Source organism: Bufo bufo, chromosome 9 (assembly GCF_905171765.1).
Source record: "Bufo bufo chromosome 9, aBufBuf1.1, whole genome shotgun sequence".
Taxonomy (NCBI): Eukaryota; Metazoa; Chordata; class Amphibia; order Anura; family Bufonidae; genus Bufo; species Bufo bufo.
In genome coordinates, this window is record NC_053397.1 from 167,915,942 (window position 1) to 167,939,289 (window position 23,348).

At 49.3% G+C, this 23,348-nt stretch overlaps 1 protein-coding gene across 1 annotated transcript in view; it reads left to right on the forward strand.

Moving 5' to 3' along the window:
• The first annotated feature begins 392 nt into the window (after positions 1–392).
• Positions 393–23,348, forward strand: part of ADSL (adenylosuccinate lyase) — an 84,289-nt gene continuing 61,333 nt past the window's right edge. The window contains exons 1-6 of the mRNA XM_040407743.1: positions 393–753; positions 10,030–10,233; positions 11,710–11,754; positions 11,859–11,938; positions 13,646–13,817; positions 15,947–15,993. Of these exons, the coding sequence (XP_040263677.1) occupies positions 544–753; positions 10,030–10,233; positions 11,710–11,754; positions 11,859–11,938; positions 13,646–13,817; positions 15,947–15,993 (758 nt within the window). The 5' untranslated portion in view covers positions 393–543. The remainder of the gene's footprint in view (positions 754–10,029; positions 10,234–11,709; positions 11,755–11,858; positions 11,939–13,645; positions 13,818–15,946; positions 15,994–23,348) is intronic.

Genomic DNA, 23,348 nt, shown 5'->3' on the forward strand with positions numbered 1-23,348 from the left:
GCATTTTCTGATTTTTCCACGGACCCATTGAAAGTCAATGGGTCCGCAAAAAAAAAAACGGAAAACGGAACAACGGCCGCGGATACACACAACGGTCGTGTGCATGAGGCCCTAATAGAAAATGCCTAATCTTGTCCGCAATTGCGGACAAGAATAGGACATGTTCTATTTTTTTCGGGAACGGAATTGCGTATCCGCAATTCCGGATCGGGGCAGCACACTGTGCGGCCCCATAGAAATGCACCTATGTCACCCACTGTCCTTCCTAGGGCTACGGAAAAGAAAATACAGAAGAAAAAAACCGCACAGCTTTACTGGTTTTAGCAACCTGTTGTGTGAACAAGCCATGCGCGGCTCTGTCATTTCACACACATCAGAACTAGAGAACGGGCGGCAATGGGCACCGCGTTACCATAGAAACCTCCCCGCCGGCGCTTCATTGGCCGCATGTAATGGAGGAGCCGCCGGTGATAGGCGGGAGCGGCCCCAGTCTCGCTGCCATATTGGAGCTCACGCGCTCATTCTCGCTCACACACACACGACATGGACGCGAGCAGTGGTCTGAGCGCAGAGTCCGTGCCCAGAGTGACTGGCAGCGTGTCGCCGCTTGCCCAGGGCCCGGAAGAAGTCCTGCGGTACCGCTCCCCTCTGGTGTCGCGATATGCCAGCCGGGAAATGGCCTTCAACTTCAGCGACAGCAAGAAATTCCAGACGTGGAGGCGGCTGTGGTTGTACCTGGCGCAGGCCCAGCGGGTAACGTAAACGGGGCGGTGGAGGGGCTACGTGTGGCTGCACCGTGACTGAAATGTCGCATCATTCCCGCTCAGCGGTTCTATTCTACACCACAAAACAGGCGCAAGCTGCGCCCCTGGTCTGGTGGTGCAAATGGACGTCTGAATATGTCGCAGTTCTGCACCTTTGGAGAAGTTGAAACCCAAAAAGCTTCAAATGTCGCAGCCCGTTAGTGACAATGCTAAGGTCCCTTTCGTCCATAGTGCAGCGGTCACTGAGTATGATGAAGGTGGAAGGGGTCAAAATGGCCAGCTGCTGCGAAACTACAACTCCCAGCATGCCCCCTTTTACCTCTACAGGAGTTCTGAGAACATCCGAGCAAGTGTGCATGCTGGGAGTTGTAGTTTCACAACAGGTGTCGAGCAGGGATCAGCAGCCTTCGGCAGTTTAACTGCTGTAAAACTACAACTCCCAGCATGCTAAAGTAATTTCTGGGAGAGTTCCTAGAAGAGCAGAGCAACTGTGCATGCTGGGAGTTGTAGTTTCGCAGCAGCTGGAGTGCCGAAGGTTGCTGATCCCTGCTTTACATCTTGGGCACTCCAGCTGTCGTGAAACTACAAGTCCCAGCATGCACACTTGCTCAGATGTTCTCGGAACTCCCATAGAGGTAAATGGGTCATGCTGGGAGTTGTAGTTTTGCAGCTGCTGGCGTGACCCCTGCAGTACACATCTCTCCTAGGACAGACAGCGCCTGCCCTGGGTGGTCCCCATTGACTTGTGTTGGGGTCTATCGAGTTGCTTTGTGGTGTCGGTTGCGTTAAGGGGTTGGGTCGTCTCGGACGTGGGTGACTTATCGCTGAGGATGCCACCTGTGTCAGATAGGTGCGGGCCTCACCTCTGGGACCTGCTGCTATCTCAAGAGTGGGGTCCCCAAAGCAAAGGCGAGCGCACAGTGCATGCGCAGCATGCTCTCAATTCATTTCTATGGGACTTCCGAGAAAAAGCTGCGCAAGAGCGCCCTGCTAATTTCAGGGTCCCCTAGAAGTGAGCGGAGAGGGCGCCGCACATGCACGGCCGTCTCTCCATTCACCTGTATGGGACTGCCGGAAATAGCCAGGCCAGTGCTCGGCGTGTTCGGACCTCCGATAGCGGTGAATGGAGGGTGACCACACATGCTCAGTACGCTCTTCTTCACTTTGGAGGCTATCTGATATTGATGGCATATTCCAGTGATGGGCCATCAATGTCTGAGATGGAAATGCCCCTTTAAGGGGAGATTAGCGCTGCCTGACACTCTAGTCCAGGGATGCTCAACCTGACTACATCCCATCATGCTCTGCTGTAGGCTGATAGCTGTAGGTTGTCTGGGCATGCTGGGAGTTGTAGTTTTGCAACAGCTGCCGGTTGAGCATCCCTGCTCTAGTCTTTCGGTCAGTTCTGATGGAACCCGCAGTAGAGGCTCCTACACAGATGTGAACAGAGCCCACAGAAGACCCCTCGCCTCTCCTGACATGTCTGTGTTCCCCATGAAATAACTATGCTGGACAATCATCTTACAGCTCTGTGTTGTGTGGTTCCTCTGTTATTCCTATTAGAAATGTATGACTAAATTGACAGCTGGGTGTCCCTACACACTCAGACACTGGCCTGTCAGGCTATATTAGGACACGGCCCTTTGGCAAGGGGAATGGAACATCCAGTTGTCAATGTATTGATTCATTTATTGGAGTAATAATGGAGGAACGGCACAGAACAGAGTTGTAAGGGCATCTATACACTGAAGAAAAATATGGTCATGTTGGTGAGCCCTAAGAATAGACGCTCCTGCAGTATTTCACCTGGAATACAGTCTTTAGAGGTGACGGGTCCTCCTTAACCCCTTCCCGCTCAGTGATGTAGTATTCTGGCACCGAGTGCAGCGAGGATAGTACATCACATTGACGGCTCAGGAGCAGGGCCCACGCCATCGCTTGCAGGTTCCGGGGTGATTGTACCACTGCCAGGGTTGGAGATGACTCTGATCCCGGCAGTTTACCGCTTTGGTCAATGGCTACTGTGGCATCTGAGCGGTTAGTGTCCTCCTCAAGCAGAATCCAGCGGTGCCCAGTAGTTATGTAGGCCGGGGCCTTCTACATGCCTCCCACGTTCCAGACGCTGTTACATCCAGTATTACCGCAACCGTAACGACCCGCTCCATTACATTATTCACATTGGTTGGTTGACTCGCATGTATCCAAAAATTGTATCTATAATGTAAATTTTTTTCAAAAAAATAAAGTTTGAAGTCTCCGAATATGGCAATGTATTAAACAAAGCTATCGTTTTATAATAAAAACTATTATTTTTAAAGGGAACCGGTCGCCACAAATTGCAGTGTAACCTGCGGGCAGCATGTTATAGGGCAGGAGGAGCTGAGCAGATCTGCGAGATCTTGTACCTAATCTATGCATCTAGTTTTGTGGGAAAATATTCAGTAAAACTGGTCATTTATTCTATTCGAAGTGTTTGTGCCAGGAGACGGGATCACGATGGGCACATAGACTTTCTATTGAGTCCGTCTACTGCAGTGAGGAGAGAGCGCTATATCGGAGCTCTTCTCTCTCCTCATTCTAGCAGTTAGGGGGGCCTCGGCACTCAGACCTGGCTCCCAGCATTCGTTCCTTTATGTTGGCCCAGAGAACCCCAGTAGGAGACATTGCATGGATCTAATGCTCTTGTTCCAGCAGATACATGAAAGCCGTAGACCCCGTGCAGTGTGAGATCTGATGCCGTCTGAACATTAAGATCTCCTCTTATTTTTAGACCTGGTAGAGGAGGTATTAGCCGCAGACTATCTTTAGTCTCGAGAATTTTTTCCCCCCATCTTAACCTTTCTGCTGAACAAGGCCCCACGTCTATTTTTTCACGAGTCCTCTTTGTCAGTGATAGTTTTCGTTTGTCAGCAGGGATACCTCGTGGTTACTAATTTGCTTGCTAATTGATGTTTTAGAGTTAAAAACAAAAAAAAGTCCTTTAGATTTCATTAAATCGTGTGGGCGTTCAGTGAAAAGGACTATTTATAAGCCTGTCCTACCATGCTCTACAGTGGCTTCATCTCCTCCTCTTCTAGAACAGATCATTGCTGGTTTCCCCTATTTTGTCTTCTTAGGCCTCATGAACACGACCGTATTTTTTTGCGGTCTGCAAAAACGGGTTCCGTTTTTCCGTGCGCCGTGACCGTTTTTTAGTCCGTGGGTCTTCCTTGATTTTTGGAGGATCCACGGACATGAAAAAAAAGTCGTTTTGGTGTCCGCCTGGCTGTGCAGAGCCAAACGGATCCGTCCTGAATTACAATGCAAGTCAATGGGGACGAATCCGTTTGACGTTGACACAATATGGTGCAATTTCAAACGGATCCGTCCCCCATTGACTTTCAATGTAAAGTCAGGAGTTAATATACCATAGGATCTGAGTTTTCTCCAATCCAATGATATATTTTAACTTGAAGCGTCCCCATCATTATGGAAACGCCTCTATGTTAGAATATACCGTCGGATTTGAGTTACATCGTGAAACTCAAATCCGACAGTATATTCTAACACAGAGGCGTTCCCATGGTGATGGGGACGCTTCAGGTTAGAATATACTAAAAGAACTGTGTACATGACTGCCCCCTGCTGCCTGGCAGGTGCTGCCAGGCAGCAGGGGGGCAGCCCCCCCCCCCCCCCTGTAGTTAACTCATTGGTGGCCAGTGGGCCTTCTCCCCTCCCTCCCCCTCCTAATTAAAATCTCCCCCCTATCATTGGTGGCAGCGGAGAGTACCGATTGACCTGTCACTTACCAGTAGGAGGAGCTCCCGGCCGGACGCAGACATCGCAGGCGCAGCTCGCAGGTAAGTATAATGGTTCTACAAATTGCTAAGTAACCATGGCAACCGAGACTGCAGTAGCGTCCTGGTTGCCATGGTTACCGATCGGAGCCCCAGCGATTAAACTGGGACTCCGATCGGTACTCTCCGCTGCCACCAATGATAGGGGGGAGATTTTAATTAGGAGGGGGAGGGAGGGGGGGGCCCACTGGCCACCAACGAGTTAACTACAGGAGAGGGGGGCCGGCCGCACTGGCCACCAACAAGTTAACTACAGGGGAGGGAGGGGGGGGGGGGGGTCGGCCACACTGGCCACCAATGAGTTAACTACAGGGGAGGGAGGGAGGGGGGGGTCGGCCACACTGGCCACCAATGAGTTAACTACAGGGGGGGGGGGTCGGCCACACTGGCCACCAATGTGTTAACTACAGGGGGGGGGGCAGTCATGTACACAGTTCTTTTAGTATATTCTAACCTGAAGCGTCCCCATCACTATGGGAACGCCTCTGTGTTAGAATATACTGTCGGTACTGAGTTTTTACGAAGTGAAAACTCCGCTCTGAAAAAGCTTTTATGCAGACGGATCTTCGGATCCGTCTGTATAAAAACTAACCTACGGCCACGGATCACGGACACGGATGCCAATCTTGTGTGCATCCGTGTTCTTTCACGGACCCATTGACTTGAATGGGTCCGTGAACCGTTGTCCGTCAAAAAAATAGGACAGGTCCTATTTTTTTGACGGACAGGATACACGGATCACGGTCTCGGCTGCAAAACGGTGCATTTTCCGATTTTTCCACGGACCCATTGAAAGTCAATGGGTCCGCGAAAAAAAAACGGAAAACGGTACAACGGCCCGGATGCACACAACGGTCGTGTGCATGAGGCCTAATCCTTCATTATTTTTTTTTTTCCTTCTTTCCAAATGTCATTTTCACAACGTTTTCAAACCTAAAGAGAAGTTTCTCCTTTCAAGCCAATTTAAAGGGGTATTCCGGGAACTACAAGAGTATTTCCTGTCCACTGCATAGGAGATAATTAACTAATTGGTGGGTGTCCAACAGGGAATTGGAGTCGCGCGCCCCAATACAGTGCTTGGCCAGTAAAGAATGAATGGAGCAGCAGGGCACAGGCTCCATTAGGACATCACATTACCTGGCCCTGTCATACATACAGTAGTGGAGGTGTTTGGAGGGAAAGCAGCTGGGATGTGGTGCTCTGAACAGTGCACCAAATCACTAATTTACATAATAATTTAAAGAGCATTTTCTCCCCCAAAGCTACAACTTGTTAACTGACCATAACTATGCACACTGACAAAAAATAACACACCAAGAAGCAGCCATTGGAATCAAATGAAACTTTGTGAATATAATGATATATGTAAGCAATTACAGTATTGGAGTGAAAGGAGAAGTTAATTGGGGAAAACTGTAAAATTGAAAGGAGGCTTTAGGACCCAGTTGGCCCGCCTCCAGCCTGGATACAGCATGAGATATGGTTGGGCATGGAGGCATACAAGTTCCGTATGGTATCGTGCGACACGTTTGCCCACAGATGCTGCAGTTGGTCCAGTAGATCCTGCGCACTCATAAACTGGCGTCTAGGCTGGTCCCATAAATGCTTGATTGGGGATCAATCTGGGCAGGCCAAGGAAGTGTGGGCGCATTATCCTTCTGAAAGATGGCAGTTGGAAGCCCTGCCAAGGGGGGCAAAAACGTGGCCACAGGATCCTCTGCACATATCACGGAGCTTTAGTGTCCCTTGTAGGACTACTAGGGGTGAACGACTGCGATGCGATGGCTCCCCAGATCATCGACCAGCAGTTGGGGTAATGTGTCCCTCCACAGCATAGGCAAGATTGACGTGCTAACTACTCAAACCCCCGTTATTTGATCCCTAACAGAACCTGGCTTCATTGTTAACCCCTTCGATACCAGCGCCATAGCCGGTGTGTCTCTGCTGTTTCAAACAGCGGAGGCCTACGGCTAATGTCAGTGACCGGCAATAATGCCGATCGCTGACATTACAGCTTTTAGATGCAGTGTTCAAGTGTGACCACAGCATCTGAAGGGTGAAAAAACCCGGAGTTAACATCAGCACCTATGTGCGGCGATCTGGGACGCCAGTCATTATTTCTAATAGGCTGGGTCTCTAGCATGCACTAGCATTTTAGTTGACTCAGGGTTGAGGACAGAGCGAATGCGAGAGATGTTCTTAAGTTGAAAGCGGCAGGTGGAGGAAAGGATTTGGATGTGTGGCTTAAAGGACAGGGCAGAATCAAATGTTACCCCCAGGCAGCGGACCTGCGAGACTGGAGAAAACGTTGTGCTATCAGAACCCCGACATATCCCCTTCACCCAGGCAGCCCCCCCTGATGTTAGCATCGGAGCATCTCATGCTCCGATGCTCTCCCTTACCCTGCGCAGGATCACGCAGGGCAAGGGCTCTTTTATTTACAATAACACACTGCCAGGCGGAAGCTTCTGCCTAGCAGTGTGTTCGGTGATGTCACTGGCTCTGACGGGCGGGCTTTAGCGCTGCCCTAGCCGTTTCACAGGCTGCCGACGACGTCACCGGGCTCACTGCTGGGCGGAAACCTCCACCTGGGAGCCCCATGGAGAGCCCGGTACGTCACCGGAACTCCAGAAAATGCCTTTGCCCTGCGCAAAGGAGAGCATCGGAGCATGAACTGCTCCGATGCTCAAGTCAGGGGGGCTGCCTGGGTGAAAATGGGGATATGTCCAGGTTCAGCTCTGAACCCGGACAACCCCTTTAACTGTAAAGGAGCAGTCTGGTAGGGGGCTGAGTGACATGGGGGAAGACAATAAATTCAGTTTTCTCCATGTGGAGTTTAGGAAGCGGGAGAAGAAGAATGACTATATAGCTGACAGACCTGCTGGGATTCTAGATAGGAGGGACGTGACAGCAGCTTGCAGTAAAGGTCCTTTAGGGTGTTACCAGTTGGGGTTGTGTCCCTGCACAGTCTGACACTGGCAGCACTGATTGGACAGTGTCAGACACGCCATGTACTGGTAACACTCAGCAATACCTTTACTGCAGACTGTAAACTTCTAGCAGGAAGTAGTTACTAAAACTGATATGTCAGGAGAGGTGACAAGTCCAGTTAGCGCATCCCCCAGCAGCGCAGAGAGGATCAAAGACGAGTGGAAAACAATTATTTCACATGATGACAGACTCTTTTGTTTCCATAATTAGTTGTATTCTCTATTAAATAAAAATTCTAGAGCATCTTGTCCTAGATCTCTATTGTGTGGTGTTCCTCTATTACTACTTCAGGAAATGTATGCATAAATGTACAACTAGGCGTTGCCATTCCCTTGAGTGTAAAAAGCATAATTATCAATGCCCCATTTATCACCCGGAGTACCTCTTGCAGGTCAGCAGGGAGCTATAAAAGCTGTGGACACCTTAGGGGCATATTTGGCTGTAAAGCCTTTTTGCAGTTTGGTTTTATACAATATTTTGCACTATTTGGTGTTTGCAGCTTTTCTGTATCACAATACACAGCAAGCTGCAGAGTTGAGTTCACAGTGTAACGCGTCAAAGAGATCGGTCGCCCTAAGGCTCTGTCTCCAGACTCTGCACACTTTCCTCTCCTGTACAATCTTCTTAGCTGATTAACCTCATAGTTTGACTAGTATTCGGTCTTAATAAGGAGAACAGGAGAGGTTAGAGCCGGAGAACTTGTAAGGCAAACCAGCTCACCTGCATAGATTAGTCTCTGGGTGCCCAGGGATCCATGGTCAGACCTCTTGAGACCGGAGAAAAAACAATCCAGCGCTCCAAAGCAATTTTGAGCGGTCTGTTCCTTTATTACGGTGATCAGTTATTCGTACAGTACTACAACCTCCATTTGTGTAATTCGCAGTCTACGCGTTTAGAACTCTCCGGTTCTTATCCATGACTCCATGTAAGACTGATCCGTGGAAGTATATATAGGCACCTGGAGGAAAGGTTCCTCCCCTAAATGGGCTTTCACTTTGTTGAAGACCCATAACTGGGGCTCCACAGTTATTTTGCATATTACCCCTAAGGGTCCATTCACACGTCCGTAAGTGTTTTGCGGATCCGCATGTAGTGATGCTGGGAACAGGGGAAGGTGGGGGGGGGTTTGACTTTAACAGTTTTCACTGTGCACAAATATGCAGTGTTTGCGGTACTCTGGGCAGACAAAAAAAATTCATTATGAACTGGTGAACCCCTTTAAGTAAAGTTGTCCCGAAAGGTGTCCATAGCCTTCAAATTTTACTTATTTTATTTTTTTAACATGGTTATAGAAGTTTTCTCACAATGGAATATTAGATTAGAGCAGTGCTTCTCAATTATTTTCTGTCATGCCCCCCCTAGGAAGAAGAAAACATTTTGCGCCCCCCGCGCGACTGTAAATGGTATCATTTGTCTATAAAATTGTTATAAGTACACCTCTGCATAACACTGTATCCTTATTGACGTATAAGAGAATAAAAAAAGAAAGAAATGTGGATGACGGACACTTATGGGGGGGATCTGTGGATGACGGACACTTATGGGGGGGATCTGTGGATGACGGACACTTATGGGGGGGATCTGTGGATGACGGACACTTATGGGGGGGATCTGTGGCTGACGGACACTTATGGGGGGGATCTGTGGCTGACGGACACTTATGGGGGGGATCTGTGGATGACGGACACTTATGGGGGGGGATCTGTGGATGACGGACACTTATGGGGGGGATCTGTGGATGACGGACACTTATGGGGGGGATCTGTGGCTGACGGACACTTATGGGGGGGACCTGTGGCAGGCACAGTTATATATGTGCCATCCACAGACCCCCCACCCCATAACTGTGCCATCCACAGATTCCGTGTGCCCGCCGCCGCCGTTTAAAGTTATTAAACATGCCCCCCTCACTCCTAATAGTACCGTATATCCGAATTTCTTCTGTATAATGCCAGCAGGCGGGCCGGGCGGCTGGCGCGTCCCTCAGTGACGTCACTTGTCTGCGCCGCCTGCTTCATTCATAAAGCAGGCGGCGCAGGCACGTGACATCACTGAGGGACGCGCCGGCCGCCCGGCCTGCCTGCCGGCATTATACAGAAGAAATTCGCACACCCCAAAGGCCGGCCCTGAACGAGCCCCCCTTTACGGAGCCTGGCGCCCCCCCTGGGGGGCGCGCCCCACTATTTGAGAAGCACTGCATTAGAGGAAGCGGAGCATGTGCAGTAGATTAGAAGTATCACCAGACTGGATTAATGCACAGCTCCGAACTGGAGCTTGCAGACCAAGACAGCTGATTGACTAGGTGGAGACGGCTACCAGCAGTGAAGAAAAATAGGAGGGGCGCTGCCACCAATGGAAGGAAAAATGTTTTTAATAATCTGCTCTTTGCCTATTAATATTTTTTTGTACTGAATAAATTATTGTTTCTGCTTATACAGAGCCTGGGGCTACCAGTGTCAGAGGAGCAGATCCAAGAGATGGAGGCCAACTTGGAGAACATAGACTTCAAAATGGCAGCTGAGGAGGAGAAGCGCTTGCGGCATGATGTCATGGCCCACGTGCATACATTTGCACACTGTTGTCCCAGAGCAGCACCCATCATTCACCTGGGAGCCACTTCCTGTTATGTAGGGGACAATACTGTGAGTGTTTCCTCGGGACTTCATCTCAGAGGATGGAATTTCTGTAACTTATAGCAAACTATTACAGAGGGGGCAGTGTACGGGATAGCGTAGAGCTGCCGCTAGCAACCAGCCCCGTTATTCTGTTATGTGCTGGACCAGTGTTTCCTGTATACTAGTCAAGTTACAATATTAAAGGGGTTACTAAGATAATGATCACCTATCTTCAGGATAGGTGATCATGATCACATTGGCAGGGGTCCAAGTCCCGGCATCCCCGCCGAGGTTGCTGTTGTGCTCACCGGCGCTCTGGTGAGCTTCGGGCTCCCGACAGCTTTCCTAGCACAGCGCCTAGCGGCTGTGCTTGGTATTGACTTGAATGGGGCTGAGCTGCAACTAGGCTTGTGAGCGATTGTACGGTGACATCACTGACCTAGGAAGAGGCCGCAACGTACACAGAGCAGATCAGCGGGTTCCTGGGATTTAGACCCCCGCAGATGTGATATGGATGACCTATCCTGAGGATAGGTCATCAATAACTTTTCCTAAATAACCCCTTTAAAGGGAACCGGTTACCTTCACTATGCTGTCTTTACTAAGGGCAGCACAGTACAGTGACAGACGCACTGATTTCAGTGGTCTGTCACATCTGGGCTTGCAGTCAGTACTATTAGAATACTGACACGAGTGCTGCGAGAGAGATTCATCTCATGAGACTCGTTGCCGCCTTCTCCCCTGCCTCCTCATGATGATGGTCAGGTTTACTTCCTATGCACAATAGGAAAGCTGCCAGTCAGGAGGACGGGGCATCGAGTCTCATTAGACACATCTCCCTCGTAGCTCTGGTGCTCCCTGACTGCCATCACAGAAGTGACAGCCCGCTGAACGAGGGTCTGTCACTACACTGTGCTGCCCTCAGGTGGCAGGTTCTTTTTAGTAAATTCCAGGACTACTGTTGTAAGTTTATAAAGACTACAACTTAAACCAGTGGTACCTGTGGAGAAACCCATACTCGCCTGCGCCCCTCTGCTCTGGCTCTCTTCACTGCACTTCCAGTCCTTGAATGTAAACTTCCGCACTTACAGGTTTATGTGTCACTGCAGCCAATGACTGGCCTCAGCGGGGATGTATCCCCAAGCTGCCCATGCCACTTTGGGACACGTCGCTGCTAAGGTCAGTCTTTGGCTGCAGTGGTCGTCGTCCTGTGCATTTACAGACAGTGACCAGAAGTCTAGCAAAGGGAGCCACGGGGCGATGGGGGGGGCCGGTAAGTATTGACTTTTTGTAAAAATAAAAATAAAAAAAAATGGAAAAACAAAATGCTATGGAAAACTAGTAACTGGTTCCGAAGGCCTAAATGCCAAAACAGATGGAAGCTGTGCGTCTGCTTTTAGTGTGAGGTGCAGATGGGGAGACATAGTCAGCAGCAGTCTCTGGTATAGCAGCACACCGTAACGTCTTCTTTTGCTTCTCTCTCAATATTTTTCGTACTTCTAGGACCTTATAGTTCTGCGTGATGGCCTTGATCTACTGCTTCCAAAGGTAAGAACTGTACCTAAAATAAAGCAAGCATAGTAGTAGTAATAATAATAATATTCCCCGACAAACTGTAATGTGTTTTTTTTTTTTTTTTTTTTTTTTCTCAGCTTGCTCGGGTCATAAGCCGCTTGGCCGACTTTGCAGAAAAATACGCTGATCTTCCAACCTTAGGATTCACCCACTATCAGTAAGCGATGGCACAGTCGCTGTGTTTGTGTCCTTGTGTTAGGCTACTTTCACATCTGCGTTTTCCTTTCCTTTTGAATAATACAACCGGCTGCATCTATTCAGAATGGATCCGTTTTTATTATATCGAAAATGAACATGCAGGATCCAGCATCAAATACCATTTCCCCAAAAAACGGATCCGGAACCATTGACCAACATGGTTTTTGATGCTGAATCCAAACCATGCATGGGAACGCAACAAAACGGAACGGAATGTATTCTGGTGTAGCCTTAGTTGAGCTTGATGCCCACTCACTCTTACAAAATGATAACTCCTATAATCTTTGCAGTTGCATCCTGTGAAATACTTTTAGGCCAGGGTTACACACAGAACTTGGAATTACACCAGGTTCACACCGTGCAGAAGTTTTTAAAAAAGAAGAGGAAAAAAAGCTACACATCAGATGTACTTATTTCGATTTAAAACTATATGGGTGGAAATAAAAATCCTATTTCATCATTGGTGCAGAAATATAAGGGCTCTTTCACACGACTGGATGCTGTGCGTGGAATCCGCTGCGTGAAAGAGTGCCAAACCCCGCTCTGGACAGCAGAGAAACGGAGCATTAACATGATTGATAATGCTCCGTGCCTCTCTGTGATCTTTTTACTACAAAATCACAGTGACAACTTTATCTCACTGTGATTTTGTAGTAAAAAGATCTGAGAGGCACGGAGCATTATCAATCATGTTAATGCTCCGTGTCCCTGCTGTCCGGAACGGTGCTAGTCTGTCTTTCACGCATGGCATCCGCTCGTGTGAAAGAGCCCTAAGGGTGTATGCTCTTGCTGCTTATTGCGCATGGATTTTCCGTGTGGCACATCCTCTGCATATTACATTACCAGCGAAGTAGGTTTTTAAAATGTCATGTACACGTTGTAGAAATTTTCCACACGGAAAATTGACCTGCGGTGCACGTTCTGAAATCGGCAGATGCAGATTTTGCCGTGGAAACTTAGACAAAACCGCCTGAAAATCTGCATACACTATACTGCCATGTGCATGTTCCATTAGCCTGTGTTCATATGTAGCATATTCATTGCAGAAATTACTGCAACTGGAAACTCCATTCCTCACATCTAAATGAGGTTGGCTATGCGGCTTGTCTGGATTTCTGTAAGCCCCTTCCAGATGAATGGGGCAGTTGCAGAATTTTCTGCACCAAATATACCCAGGGGCGAACTAGCTGTAGACCTTGCAGGTAAATTTCCCTGTTGGCTGATGCCCAGGTTCATAGCGATCTCATGCTGTCAGCATTGATTAATTGCCATCCTCAGGACGGTGATAGAGTTGAATGCCTACTTATATTAGCCCTGCCTGCTGTCGATTTGGACCCACCTACAATATGGGGACACTTTTTTTTTTTTTTTTTTTTTTTTTTTAGGGCCACATTATGTTCCCAGTCCGCCCCTGAATGTACCTGATGCATATATACCCTAATTCTCAGCAGACCTTGTTACTTTTGAGGGTGATGGCTAATAAACATTTGGTCACTGACAGATCCGATGAGGCTGGTCTGTGCACTCTGACTATGGGAGGGGGTGGGTTCCCTCATTGGAATGCCTGGGAGTCCCGACAGATGAATGGAGTCCTCTCAGTATTCTGGTGATAGAAAAAGCTAAAAGAACTGGTAATTGTACCTGAATTCACGTGTTCTTGTTGTAGACCGGCCCAGCTGACCACTGTAGGAAAACGTGCTTGTCTCTGGCTTCAAGACCTGTGCATGGATCTGCGCAATCTGGAGCGAGCCAGGAATGAACTCCGCTTCCGCGGGGTAAAGGGCACAACCGGAACACAGGCCAGCTTCTTGCAGCTATTTGAGGGAGACCATGACAAGGTACAAAGTCTTTTTACCCTGTGGAAATGTCACTTTTTATGAAAGTGCTAAGCATACTAAAAGATTAAAGAACACCTCTCCTGACATGTCATTTTAGTAACTGCTTGCGTTCCTATGTAATAATATATTAATATAATACTATGTTGTGCCTTTTCTCTATTATTCCTACTAGAAGCAGTCTGCTATAAAGGTCCAGCTGGATGTTACCAGTTGGGTGTGTCCCCCTGTACAGCACTGATTGGTAAATATCAGACTGTGCAGGGTCACACTGGTATTACACAGCTGGACATTTATTCTAAAACTTCTAGTAGGAATAATGAGGAATGGCACAACATGGAGTCATAAGAATGTATACTTTCGATTTGTTACAACCTGGGCAGTGCAAGCAGTTACTAAAAAAGACTTGTCGGGAGAGGTGAAAGGGTCCCCTTTCTGTCGGCTCTCCTGGCACATTGATTTCTTTGTGTGTTAGCAATACTTGTTTTTTTTCAGGAAACTTTGAATGTTCCTATGTTATTCATACTAGAAATTAAAAGATTGGATGTTGCTAGTTATGGGGGTGTCGCATACTGTAAGAACACCACTTGGATGGAAATGGTAACAACAAGTTGTCAGTTTATTCATACATATCCAGGAGGAATAACAGAGGACAGCATAGAGTTCTAATAAGATTCCCCTGCATTATTATTCCATGGGAAATACAAGTAATTACTGAATCAGACATGTGTGGTGAGGGTACTTATACCCTTTAAATAAAATGTGGTGTCAAAATTTGGTGCCTGAAAAAGAATCCTGATGATGAGTAGTGCTGAAGGCAGAAACTGTGTATATGCTACATCTGTGTGCAGTTCCTCCTCGTATGCCATGTACTTGTGAAGAAGGCTCTGGTCTTCATGAATCTCTCAGGGAATTTTTTAGGCATTTTTTTTAGATCTTGTCCCCTTTTTCATAAAGGGAGTGTGGCCTCAAAAATTAGTTAGTAAGCATACTGCCATGTTACATAGGTGCCCCACATAACCATACCTTTCTTATGAAAATCATGTCCCCCAAATTCAGAGAAATGCTTTTATTTTTATGCAAATTGTAGGTGCACCATGGGCGTGGCTGCTTCTTTGGGTGCACCTGGCTTCCCCTGTCTCATTGCTACAGGCTTTGAAATCTCAGGGACAGTGTCATGATGGTGCCCCTCCAATGGTGCACCAAAAACCGTATTTGCATAGAGGCTTTCCTCAGGATAAGCACACGGAGGGGCTTCCGGTCCGTGCTGCTGCGCCGCAAAAGATAGGACGTGTCATATCTTTGGCTGCATCTTGGGTCCCCATCGAGATGTGGGGTGCATGTTTTGCGGATCCGTGGTTTGTTGTCCGCAAAACTGGCATGGCTGTCACACGTTCATGTGAATGCGCCCTTAGAGGAACAGATCTTCACAAGAATGGTTTGGTTATATTTTGGGCACCTATCCAATATGGTGCTATGTCTACTTTGAAACCAAACTGGAAGTAACATTAATATGGAAATTCCCTGTGAAATCAAAGGTTCAAACGGGTAAGAGATTGTCGTGTGTTAGAGACTTTACTTGTCTCGGTCAGTGTGCTGGACTTCTGCCCTTACTCTAAGGCCTCCTGCACACGACCGTTTTTCACGGATCCGTTGTTCCGTTTTTTTGTTTCTGTTCCGTTTTTCCGTATGGCATATACAGTAATTACATAGATAAAATTGGGCTGGGCATAACATTTTCAATAGATGGTTCCGCAAAAACGGAACAGAAACGGAAGACCTACGGATGCATTTCCGTATGTGTTCCGTTTTTTTGCGGACCCATTGACTTGAATGGAGCCACGGAACGTGATTTACGGGCAATAATAGGACATGTTCTATCTTTAAACGGAATGCATACGGAGTACATTCCGTTTTTTTTGCGGAACCATTGAAATGAATGGTTCCATATACGGAACGCAAAAAACGTCCAATAAACGGGGGGAAAAAAAACGTCGTGTGCAGGAGGCCTAAAGGTGAGTCATTGTTTTCAGACTGTTTGCACTGACTACCATTAATAAATCATTCATAACAGGTGGCATTCTGTCTGCATTGAAATCAGAATTGTTATTTATAATTTTTTTTTTTTTAAGGTAGAAGAGTTAGACAGACTGGTGACCAGTATGGCAGGATTTAAAAGGTAGGTAAGGTCCTTGATTTTCCTTCCGCCAGGGTTTCAAATTACCTCTGAAGGTATATTAAATCATTAAAAGGGTTCTCCAGGAATAAAAAAAATGAAAATACTTAAATATTATTTTTTTTATAAATATATTCACAAATACCTTTCATCAGTTAAAATGGCTTGTTTTGTCTAGGGAGCAATGATTAGAAGAAATAAAATGGCCGCCGTCCTATTAGTACACACAAAACCTGTCCGTTACTTCACCACAATGAGCCATAGTGCTTCCTCCTCCTCCTCTCTGCTCTGATTGTCAGGTATCATGATCCTGAATACAGGTGAATCTCTGGGAATGGAGAAGATGAGGAGACATGAGAGGAGGGTGAGGTGTGGCTAATGAGCAGCAGGCCATTTTGTGTCCCCTGATGATTGCTCCCCAGACAAAACGAGCCATTATAACTAATAAAAGGTATTTGAGAATATATCTATAATAAAATATTTAAGTATTTTCATTTTCTTAATTCCCGCAGAACCTCTAATCAGCACAGAATTTTGGACTTAAAGTGGTTCTCTGGGAATTCATAAAATTACTGAAAATACTTAGAGATTCTGTCACCACATTTTACCCCCTACAGTAACACATAGCTACTTGTAGGTCTCCCTGAGCTGTATTAAATTATGCCCTTATTAACTAATAGTCTTGATTTATTTATTTCTAAAATCGATTTTAGTGATATGCTAATGACTTACATAAGGTGCCCAAGGGGATGTCCTTTCTTAACTTGGTGCCCAGCCGAACCCCTCGGTCCGGTGCCCAGCGCCACCTTCATGAGTCCAGTGCCGCCTCTAATATAATATATTCAAGAGCTGGCGCACTGACGTAATCCCTGAGCCTGTTTGAAATCCTGCACATGCGCACTACACACTGTAGTCTGCGCCCGTGCGGACTACAGGTAATGGCATCGTCGAGTGAAGTGCTGCTTTTAGTTTTTTTTTATTCTTTTTTTCTTCTCCTGTAGGTCTCGGCCTGCTGCAGGATAGGGCACCATCGTGGATATCCACTTTAGTTGCACCTCCTGCGGGTGCGTACTCTCAGTACCTCGCAGCTCAGCCTGTCCCCCATTACTGCATCCGCAGTGGCATGCCGGTAATCCCACATATGTGCGAGCTTGCCGAAGCACCTCATGTCGAGGTGCCCCTGGTTTTCCCCTTGCTTCTAGCATGGCCTGTGGGTCCCCAGGTTAAAGTGTTTGCCTGCAATCCAGAAGTTCCTGGATTCTGACACCCAGCACTGTTAACTTAACCTGAGAGGGGGGGGGGGATGTGTGGGGCCCCCCTCTCTCCGGAATCCCCCACACCAGCCCTCTTGGTTAGCTGGGCCTCCATCTTTCTCTTCCCTGACCACCTATGCCTCTCCCTGGCCTTCCTTTAATTTAGCCCCTGGCTTTTGCCTGGGACTGAGCCGCATCTTCCCTACCCTGTCTCTTCTGGCCCCTGGTGCTCCGTTTCCCCCCTGTTTTTCCCTCCCTGGGCGTCGCTTCTCCTCAGGAGTCCCCCTCACCTGTTCTGTTCTTTTCCTTCCGGAGGGCCCACGGTCTCCCGCGGTTCCGTCCCGCCGACGGCGCTTCTTTCCTGGCCACTCCATTAATCAAGGCTTTTACCTAGCCTAGGCTGCATCCTTCTAGTCCTCTCCCCTTGCTTCCCGGGCTTTTTTCTTGGCCCCCTTCCCGCTTCTCTCGGCTCCTGGGAGGGGTCTCCTTCCCCTCCTATCCCAGTTTAGCGTGGGCTTTTGCCTGGGGACGGAGTTTGTCTTCTTCTGGGACCTCCATCTTGCCAGCAATCCTGAGGGACGCTCTCCAATCTCCTGCAACCTTCCTGGCCTCCCCTGTGACTGCTGCAGCACCTCTTCGGGGACACAGCACATGGGGTCCGGTAGGACAGCATGTGGCTGGCTGCTTTGCTTTTTTTCAGGCTCTCACTCAGCCCTCATGTCCTCTTCCAGAGAAGACTCCCAGCCCCCTGCGGTGTCGTCACATATTATACGTGCGCCCGCTGTAATAAAAAGTTGTCTTGCGGTCAGCCTGAGCCTGTTTGTGCGCAGTGCCTTGCCCCCAGACCCTCTCAGGACACCCTCACCACCCCTTTTGTGTCGGTTCCTCCTGAATGGGCTTCTGTCCCAAGCCATAGGGAACCTGGCCCGACTCTCCCAATCAATGGTTGAGTCACTGGACCGCTTGCCTGCCCAAATTGCATCCGCCTCTGCCCCTCCCAGGGACTCCTCCGCGGACGGGGCACACTCACGTTCTGACACCAGGTCCCACAACCATGTCCTGCTCTTCCTCGGGTCATTCCCAGGACAAGTCTGAGGCTGGCGACGAATCCCCCCCCTGCAGCACCTTCTGCTGCCTCGGAGGACTCCTCTGACTCTAATTCTGGAGCAGAGCACTGCCCTGTCTGCGGCCATGCAGAATCTCATCAGGGCAGTTATGGATGCTCTCCACGTGCAGGAAGACCCCCTCCTCCTCGGCTCAGGAATCCGTATCATTCCGCTGTTCCAGGCGCCCCGCTTTGGTTTCCCTCACCATGTGGATCTGGACGCACTCCTGGCCAAGGAGTGGCGTCACCCGGATAGGCGTCTTCAGCCCGCCAAGGGTTCGGACGTCCTCTTACCCTTTTCCTAGGAGTCCATTACTATGGTCTGTCCCTCTTCAGGTAGATCCACAAGTAGCCAGACTTGCTAAGGCCACCACCCTTCCTTTGGCCGACACAGCGTACTTGTCTGATCCATTGGACAAAAAGACTCCTTGTCCAAGTCTTTATTCGTTGCAGCAGGTTCTGCTATCCGCCCTGCCTTTGCTGCGTCTTGGGTTGCTAAGGCCTGTATGGTCTGGGCCTGTACAGCTTGTTCGGTCCTTACCCTCCGATTCTGCTCAGGGGGAGCTCCATCTCCAGGCCTCCAAGTACCTTTGTGATGCTTCCCTGGAATCGGCATGCTGCTCTGGTATGGCGGCTGCTAACTCAGTGGCCATCCGCCGCATGGTTTGGCTTTGGGCCTGGGCTGCGGATGCCGCCTCCAAAAAGGCTCTCGTATCTCTCCCATTCCTAGGTGGTAGGCTTTTTGGGAGACGTTTGGAGGAGCTTATTTCTGGGGCCACGGGTGGGAAAAGTTCCCTGCTGCCCCAGAACCGTTCCCGCCGCCGCTGTCCTATGCCTTCATCGCGGTCTCAGCGTTTTCGCTCCTTTCGGGACTCCGTCAGGACAAAAAGACTGCTCGTCCTTCCTTCAAGGCCAAGCCCTCCTGGCACGCCTGCCCTAAGCCTTCCAAACCCCAGTCTGCAAAGCCGTTATCTGCATGACTTGTTTCCCCCGCTCGTTTGCTCTCTTTTCAGGATCAATGGAGCGCAACCGTGGACGACACTGGGTTCTGGAGATGGCTTCCTCCGGGTACAAAATAGAATTCTCCGCCCTTCCCATGGGTTGATTCTTCCAGTCGTCGTCGTCGCCGCCGCCCAGGTCCCCCGACCAGTCGGACGTTTTTTTTCAGGTCATTCATTCCCTTCACGCGGACGGGGGTATTTGTTCCTGTTCCGACCTCGGAACGTTTTCAAGGGTTTTACTCAAACCTCTTCACGGTTCCCAAGAAGGACAGTGCTCTTCTCGCCATTTTGGATCTGAAGGCGTTCAATTATTTTGTCTGAGTCCGCCACTTTCCTATGGAGTCCCTCAGGTCAGTGATTGCTTCCCTGGAGGTGGGCGAGTTTCTGTTGTTCATCGACATCCGAGACGCCTATCTGCATGTCCCCATAGCTCGGTCTCATCAGAGATGCCTTCGCTTGGCGGTAGGTTCTCTGCATTTTCAGTTTGTGGCTTTGCCCTTCAGCCTGGAGTTTGCCCCGAGGGTCTTTATCAAGGTGTTGGCTCCTCTGGTCACACTTCTTCGTGCCAGCGGAGTTGCCGTAATACCCTACCTGGACGATCTTCTTGTGAAGGCTCCGTCCCGGGAGGACAACCTGTCCGTGTTGTCCCAGTTCGGCTGGCTGGTGAATCACACCAAGTCCTCCCTGGTTCCCAGTCAGAGGATGGAATTCCTAGGCATGGTCCTTGACACTCTCCTTGGCTGAGTGTTCCACCCTCAGAAGAAGGTGGTGGCTCTCCAATCAGGGGTGTCTCGCCTTCGCGAGCCGTCTCCTCTGCCCATCTGGGCGTGTATGCGTGTTCTATGCCGGATGGTTGCTGCCTTCGAGGCAATTATTTATTTCTGATTCCACACCCGAGCCGTTCCACTTTTAATTCTTGCCCGGTACAAGTCCCTGTCAGGCCTCAGTTGCCCGATCCGTCTGTCCCCTCAGGTCCGCAGGGACTTGCACTGGTGGCTGAACCCGCTAACAGTCTCCCTCGGCAGATACTTCCTTCTCCTCCGTTGGCAGGTGATCTCTCGTGTCAGTCCCCCTTTTTGGTTTTTCACCAGGACAAGGTTGTCTTGCGCCCAGTTCCCTCCTTTCTTCCCAAGGTGGTTTCTTCCTTCCACATTAATGAGGACAAATAGTGGCAATAAGGAGAGAGAGGCGCTCATAGGGTAGTATGTCAAGTGAACATAAAAGCCAAAATTTTTAAAAAATGGTTTGCTCCCCTTTAGGGGTTGCACCAAATTGGGTGCAACCACAATGAGGGCAAATTGGAAGTAGTAAATGGTTGGTGCAGCCTGAACTTGTCCAATCGCCTGAGGCGGGTGCCACACTGCCAATCGGGTAAACAGTAGAAGGTCCAGCGTTCTCACTTCTACATTAATGAGGAGATTGTTCTACCTTCTTTCTGTCCCAACCCCTCTCATCCCAGAGAGCGGTCTCTCCACCGTCTGGATGTGGTTCGGGCGCTTCTTCAGCTAATGGAGTCCTTCCGTCGATCTGACTCTTTGTTGTCCCTGAGGGCTCACGTAAGGGTTTACAAGCCTCCAAAGCTACCATCTCCCTTTGGATTAGGTCAGCCGTTAAGGAAGCCTATGTAGCGAAGGGTCGTGAGTAGAGCTGAAACGATTAAATCTAGTAATTCGACACCAAAAAATCCTCGATGCAAATTTCACGTGACCACGGAGCAGGAGTGAAGCGCTTGCTATTACTCCCGCTCCCTGGTATCCCGCTGGCCCGCACTGCGCTCAGAGAATTCTCCCGGAGCCCCCTCCTCCCTCATACACTGTTCTCTTTTCCTCTTGTTCTCGGTCACTTCATCACTTTCCACCGAATTAGTAGCTCCACCACCTTCCTCTCCCTTTAGTTTTCCCTACTTAGACTTACATTGGGATAAGTCTCTTCCCCTTCCATGCCGGTAAAGTAACCTCACGTGACTTGTACTACACTACATTAGTGAAAGGACTGCCCGTATCCAAAATGTCCGTATTCCTTCTGAAACGTCACACCGTCCATAGCCCTTCCCTATTGGTAGAAGAATCGTCACGTGGCCTGTATTGCGTCCTGCGCTGGCAGATCATGGTTGTCATGGCAGCAAGCACTCTGGGATCATGGCGGCGGCGTTATAGATAGAGCAGGCCGTTGGACTTGTGTAAGTAATCCTCCTGCATGTATGGTTCTGTGCCCTGCTCCATCCAAGTGGTCGTCTGAGCCCTTCTGTGTCTCTTGTTACCTCCATTACACCTACTCCTTTAGTTACCGCTAACATTCCTATAGAGCAGAGGCAGCAGTCTGAGTGTAGAACTACAAGTGGCAGCTTGCCCCGTCTGTATTCGAACATGTCAGCTTGCTGGGACATGTAGTACTATGCACCCTGCAAGCTATAGATTTGCTGCCCAGCTACCTGGAATTTCTCCCTTGGATCAATGCACAAAGCTGAAGGCATTGGGGTGGGGGGAGAGCGGATGGCACTGGGTGCGGAGATCTGAAGGGGGTGGGGGAGCGGAGCTGATAGCACTGGGGTGGGGGAGCGGAGCTGATGGCACTGGGGTGGGGGAGCGGAGCTGATGGCACTGGGGGGTGGGAGCGGAGCTGATGGCACTGGGGGGTGGGAGCGGAGCTGATGGCACTGGGGGGTGGGAGCGGAGCTGATGGCACTGGGGGGTGGGAGCGGAGCTGATGGCACTGGGGGGTGGGAGCGGAGCTGATGGCACTGGGGGGTGGGAGCGGAGCTGATGCACTTGGGCTGATCGCACAGTGGGGAACGAAGGGTGTTGGGGACTGATGGCAGAGGGTCTGATGAGTTTTTTATTAAGGAAAACTGTCTATTAATAAATTTTTTCTTATTCGATTACTCGATTAATCGTAAAAAATAATCGGCAGAATACTCTATTACTAAAATAATAGTTTACTGCAGCCCTAGTCGTGAGCCCCCCTTCCGGTTGACCTCTCGCTCCACTAGGGCGGTTGGGGCATCATGGGCGGTCCGGCATTTAGCCTCTGCTTCCCAAGTCTGCAAGGCCGGCAAGTTTCTGCAAGCGACTGTGCGCTAGGTTCTTCGCATGGCTATTTTTTCCCACCCTCGGGGACTGCTTTGGGACATCCCATGGTGCTGTGTCCCTCAATGCCATTCACGAGAAAAATGTATTTTCTCGCCCAATTCCTTGGGGGACACGGGAAACCTTGGGTATAGCTCATCTCCATAGGAGGCGTGACACTAAGTGAAAGACTGTTAAGCCCCTCCTCCAGCAGCTATACCCTCAGCCTGGAGCGAGAGACTACCAGTTTTTTGCTTAGTGTCAAGGAGGCAAGACACTCTCTGCACTGCAGAGCTGTCTTTGCTAAAGATTTTATTTTATTTTTTATTTTTTACTTTCAATTTTTTTGCTTTTTTCAACAGGGACAACAGAGTCGCAACAGACCCAGGGCTCCAGATGGCGACTTAGAATTGCAAAATGGCTACTTTGTGTGTGGGGCAGAGCTGAGCGGTGCTCGAGGGGGAGGGTTACAGCGCAGTTTACCTCAGGTGCGGCGGCCGTGTCGGCCGCCTTTCGTTATCTCGGCTAGTGCTGCGGCTTTGTTGAACTGCCGGCTGACATTCTAACAGGCGCACGCTTTTGTCCGGCTACCAGTGTCGCTCGCCTCCGCTTATATGGAGGTGGACGGGGGACAATATTCTGTGGGGCTTCGGCGGTATATATATATATATATATATATTTTTTTTTTTTCTTTTGAATCGCGTGCGCGCGCGAAAAGTTTCATCGGTGGGCGGAGCTTCGTTCCGTTCCCCCTGTGTATGTTAGGCTTCAGTCAGGGGCGGACGTCTATTCTTCCCGCTCCTCACTAGCCCCGCCTCCTCTTCGTGCCTGCCTGCTCTCAGGACGGATCATTTTACCTCAGGTGCTGCCGTTTTGCCGCTGCTGTTGCCGCTGCTGTACCGTCTGCTCCCACTGTGACCTGGTAAGACTGTTG